Below are 5434 nucleotides of genomic sequence, written 5' to 3' on the forward strand. Positions count from 1 at the left end.
CACAGCCCAGGCAAAGGGGGTCCCCAGGTTCCTGCTGGTAGGGCAGAGGGATTCTGAGGGAGAAGGAAGGGGGCTCACAGCAGGCCTGAAAGTGGGATGGGGCTCTCTGCCCCAGGTCTGTCCAGTGCAGGGGCTGACCCGGGGACCTGTGTGCCACCAGGGCTTGAGTCCTGCATCTTGCAGTGAAGACCCTGTCACTCCCGTCACTCCCTGGTAGAGAGTGGGAGGATAGCCAGGCACTTCAGGTCAAAGACCTCAGCTCCCCCGGGTATACCCTCTGCCCTTAGAAACAAGGACCCAGCACTGCCAGTGAGCAGTTGGCTTTCAGATACACCTCGGGAGCCAGGTTGCAGCCCCTAGCCCAGCTTTGAACGGCTTCACTTGACCCTCCTTTCCTCTGATGTGTAGGTCCTGGTTCCTTCTCCCAGCCCCCACTGTCGTCACAGTGAACAGAAAACTCCGCACGTTCTCATCTTTCCCAAAGGATCCCTGGGAGGCACAGTCACTGGCCTGGCAAGGGGGAGGGGAATGTAGGGGGTGTTTTTGTGTACGTTTTGCTGTTTTTAAGAAAGCAGGCATTGGATGGGAAGTAGGGTGGGGACGGAAGACGATCTCTGAACCCTGGGACCAGAGACTGTGAGGGTGGTGAGGGGGGACTGATGGTCACAGCTACCTGCTGGACTTGTTTTAGTTGTGAATTCCTTCCCCAGATCAAATGTGCTGTGCCTACTGATTCCTCCCCAGATACTTTTCCTGTACTTGTGGGAATGCTTTGTCGATAGTACCCTTGATATACCCCACCTCCTGCAGCAAAGGAAGTGTATGCATTGACAGTTACCGATCACAAGGAAACCCATGGCTCTCTCTCCCTTCTTCCTAATCAGGCTAGGATTCCTAGTGCCCTTTCAGCCCCTTAGCTTTGGGGTCTAAGTGTTAAACCTTGATTAATCTCCTGGAACACTGAAATGAGGAAATGAAGGCCCAGAGAGGCACAGTCACTTGCCTAGGGTGACACAGCATGCCGGCGTCAGAGCCAGGAATAGAACCCAGGCCACCTAAGCCCCCATTAAGATCCCGGTCTTTCTCTGGGTTTGTCACGGGAGGGATCCAGAGACAGCTGCGGTGGATAGATCTAGAAATATAGTAGTTGTGTCTTGGCTCTGTCTATATATATCCCGGAGATTGCTCTCTGCTCTCTATATATACTCCAGGAGAGTGGGTGTGTGGATGGTGCTAGAAAGCGGGTATTTAAATAACCAGTCTACCTACCCATGCTGACTCAAGCTGGGCTTCCTGCCCACCCAGCTGGCCATTGGAAACGCATTGCACCTATTACAGTCATTAGCTGGATTACCAGGACACTGCGAGGGGGAGGGAGGGGAGGATCCTGACAGGACCCACTCCACTGTGGGCACTGTGCTTGGTGAGGGCCTACCAGCTGGGCCCTCTGCTCTGCCTGGAGAAACATGAAGGAAGTTTGTCCAAAGGAGCCAGGTTGGCCAGGCCTGTGGAGAGAGCCACCAGCCGGGCCCTGCCAAGTTCCTCAAAGACAATGGAAACACTTTGCAGGCGTGCCTAGCATCTGGGGCATTGGACATTCTATGCAATCTCTATTGTAGGAGGGGCTGGGCCCGGGATATGGCTCATGCTTCCTTATTCCAAACCCCTTCCCCTCGGCATCTGGGCTGTCCCTGGTGTTCTTCCCAGAGAGACAAGTGATCAGACCAGGCCCAGGATGCAGGCATGACCTCAATGCAGTGTGCTTGCTTTTGTCCCGGCTGCCCTGCTGCAGCTGACTTGAATGTATTTCTGCTCCCTCCAGGGCAGGCCCAGGGGCAGAGAAGTGAGCTGGAGGCATCTGTGGATGGCTGAGGCCAAGGAGACCTCAGTGAGTGTTTGGAGAAAGGGATACTTTCACAGATTGAGAGCTGGTCTTCTGAAGCCCCCTCCCATGCCACAGATACCAGAGGGGCCCCTGCTGCCTGTGATGAGGGTCGTGTCAGCCAGAGGTGGGGGACAACATGCCCAGCTGGGGTAAATCCAGCCTCAGCCCCTACCTCAGACTGACTTTTGTGCCAGGGAAGAAAGCATACCCTTACCCTTACATTCTTACCTCCCAAGCCCTTTGCCCAGCATAGGTGCTCAATAAAATAGCCTGTTGGCTGAAAGAACTCTGTGCTATCTGTTCTCTACTGAGGAGGATGGGGATTTGTATTGCCCGGAGTGGTTAAAGGAAGTGCCTTATGTTCCCTATAGATTGCCCTAAGGGTTTCAGACAAATTGGGGCCGTTAGGGAAGGGAGGAATCTGAGACTCAGTTCCAGGTGTCAGGGTAGAGGCTGTGCTGGATGAGGGACTTCCTTCAAGGTCCCCAAAGTCCCACACTTGGATTATCGGACTGTGTGATCTAAAGGATCCAGTGGGAAACCCCCCACCTCTAACCTGTGCAAGGTGACACAAGACAGAGCTTATTTTGAGCTGGCTTGCTTCCTGTTCCCAAGCATAGGTGTGTGGTGACGAGGGGAGGCAGAGGGGCGGGAGGGGGACAAAGGTAGCTGCAGCCGGGGCCTTCTCTTCTCTACCCTGGACTCACCCAGGCTCCAATTTGAGGAATGACATCAACTCCACCGACCGGGAAACACTGAGGTTTCAAAGAGGCCTTTGTTTGGTGGCGCGCCCCATCCGCCAGCGGTGTGAGAGGTCTAGCGGGGCCTGGGCAGCCTCAGGAGGGCTCCAGGATGTTAACCCCAGCTTGCTTCTCTCTCCTGCCTTTCTCCTGCCCCCTCTTCCTCCTCTGCCTTTCCCTGCAGATCTTCTCTGGTGAGCAGCCCCCAGCCTGGCCCAGGGCATGCCCCAGTTCACTTTCGCTTGCTTCTGTGGCCTCCACGGTTTCTGCAAGATGAAGAGGAAGAAGGAGGAAGTTCACAGAGAGCGGGAAACGGCGGTGTGAGCGGAGCCAGGGCCCCTTCTTCAGCCCCCAGCAGGTCCTAGGCCTGAGGCGCCTGCTTCTGTCTGAGGCTTGGAGCAGGAAGTTTCCATCTGGCCAGGGCTCTTCTCAGGCGACCCGACCACCTGACCCCGTCTAACCTGTGAGCATCAGCCTCCTGTGTGCCCTGGCCTCCTCCTGCCCCTGGGTTTCCAATCCTGAGACCTCCCAGAAGAGAGGCCCCAGTCACACCAGGGGAAGCCCAGGACCTGCCGTGTGCCTTCCAGAGACTGAGAAGCCCCAGGGAGGCCCCAGGAACGGAGCTTCTTTCTGTCCTGAGGTCCCGAGGGCTCTGGGACTCTGCTCAGGGTAACCACTCCCATGAGGGACATGCTGCCTTGGGCCAGGGGAGCTGTTGCTAAATGGGAAACTGGCTGCTCTGCCAGAGAAACTCCCAGCAGCCTTGACCATGGGAGAGGCCTCAGGCAGGTAGACGTGTGAGACAGACCTGCTCCAAGCCCAGGATGGAGTCTCTCCTGGGATGCCAGGACCTGAGGCGGGAGCCTCCACAGAGCCCAGAGCCGAGTCCACAGGAATGTGGTCAGGAGATGAGTCCTTTACCGTCTGTCCCCTCCCAGCGTCCCTTTGGGCCAGGCCTGAGGGAGGCCACCTGGCTGTGAGTAGCGTGGCTGTGCAGGGCCGGTGAGAGGCCAGGCAAACGCCTGTCCTCACCTTGCCCCAGCTCACGGCAGGCTCTGTGTCTCCCTCTGCACTGCTCTCTCCCACACTCCAGAAAGCAGCCTTCCCTCCAGCCTGGCCTCTCTGCCCACTCATCTCCACTATGTCTCCTCAGCAGCAGCTTAGATGTGGGCGGCCTCCTTCCCAGGCCCTGACTCCCCTCCTCAGGGACTGCCTTCCGGGACCAGACCGGGTGATCCCTTTCCTGGACTAAACTGAGCCCTCCCTTTGTTCTCCCATCTCCTGCCTCACTCACCTGCCCCTTCCTTCTCTTCTCAGAAGCCCTAGAGGAGGAAATGCTGACATGTGGTGCCTTTAGGGGACACTCTGGGAGGAGGGGGCCCTCTAAGACCTTCCTTGACTTGTCCCCTAATCTCCTTACCTCCAGCAACCTTCAGGGTCAGAATCTGTCTCCACCCGCAGCCTATTTCCAGGAGGTAGGAAGCAAACAAAAAACCATCTCCTTCCTTCGCTTCCTTCCTTGCCTCCCATTTTGATGAAACTCGGCCTTCTGTCACTGTGCCTGGACCTCTCAGGTGCTAGAGGGTCACGCAGCAATGCCAGTGGCAGAGACACTTTAGGCAGATTCTGTAGCTTTAGCAAGTCTGCCCTCTACTTCATCACAGGAACAATTCAGCCCAGGAACAAAGTCACAGCCCCTCTGGCATCCAGGGACAGAATAACCTTTCTGAAACATAACAAGTGACCTGGGTAGAGGAGGTCAGGGCCCTAGGACAGGAAGGGCTGTGTACCCGTCTCCTTGGAATGTGGACCTCTCTGGGTAGTTAGGGAGGACAGGACACCTCCTCCACTGTTTCATGCAGAAGCCTCTGCCTGTCTCCCTCAAGCCCCACACGCAGGGGCATTTCCTGGGCTTTTGGCGGATTTGGTGGTATGCAGGTCCTCTTTGCAAAGCTAGAGCACAGCTTAAGATTTCTCTCCTCCCATCCTCCAACCCCCTCCTTTGCCCTTACTGCCCAGCCCCAACCTTCTGCAATCTGTTATTTCCTTTTATATCCAAAGAATTATAAACAGAAGTCCTTCCCTCGAGGAAGGAGCAGTAAAGGCCAGTGGGGTCACAAGGGACAGAAGAAAAACCCCCTGGTTCTTCAGCCTCTTGGACAGCAGAGGCCTCAGTGAGGCAAAGAGATGGGCAGAAACGCTTTCAAGGGTTCCTTGATGGGCGGGAGAGCCCACCTGGAGGCCAGGTACGTCTCTAGCAGTTGCCTGCGAGGCTGCAGCCCCAGCGAAGTCACTCCTGTGGTGGAGGATGAAATTGTATCCCTGGAGACAGAGGTGTTGGGTGTTCTGTCCTGACCACATGGGCTCACCTGGAGGAAAGGTCAGGAGAGTGGGAAACATAGGCGGGAGGGGTGGCAAACGAGAGCTTTCCCCTGTGCTCTCAGGCTTGGCAGGGATTTCAGCTGCAGGGGTTTGGCAGTGAGCCAGCTCAGAGAGCTGCTTCCCCCAGGGGAACTCCATTGGCTCCTGAGGGATACTGGATATCTTGAGCCCCTGCTGTGGGAACATGGAGAGGTCCCAAGGTCAAGGCCCAGCTGTATCTGCAGACAGCTGCCCTTGGCCTCCAAGCTGTGGCCCCTTTTTCATCCGGGGCTAAGGTTGAGGCCAACACTGCGGCTGAGTAGGAGGCGGCAGCAGCTTCTAGCCAACTCACCCCACAATCTATCGTCCCTCAGTTTCCTTCTCAGGGAAATGGGGACTTGGCCCCTCTCAGCATCTCGAAGGGGAGCCCAGGGGAGAAGTTTAACCC

General features: G+C 56.5%; 1 protein-coding gene across 1 annotated transcript; it reads left to right on the top strand.

The window, feature by feature from the left end:
• Window positions 1-2847: 2847 nt before the first annotated feature.
• BLACAT1 (BLACAT1 overlapping LEMD1 locus) lies at window positions 2848-2949 on the top strand. The gene has a single exon (XM_065898273.1). It carries the CDS (start codon window positions 2848-2850, stop codon window positions 2947-2949), a length of 102 nt encoding a protein of 33 aa, XP_065754345.1.
• Window positions 2950-5434: the final 2485 nt, after the last annotated feature.

The sequence above is a fragment of the Phocoena phocoena genome, chromosome 1 (genome assembly GCF_963924675.1).
Source record: "Phocoena phocoena chromosome 1, mPhoPho1.1, whole genome shotgun sequence".
NCBI classification, from domain to species: Eukaryota; Metazoa; Chordata; class Mammalia; order Artiodactyla; family Phocoenidae; genus Phocoena; species Phocoena phocoena.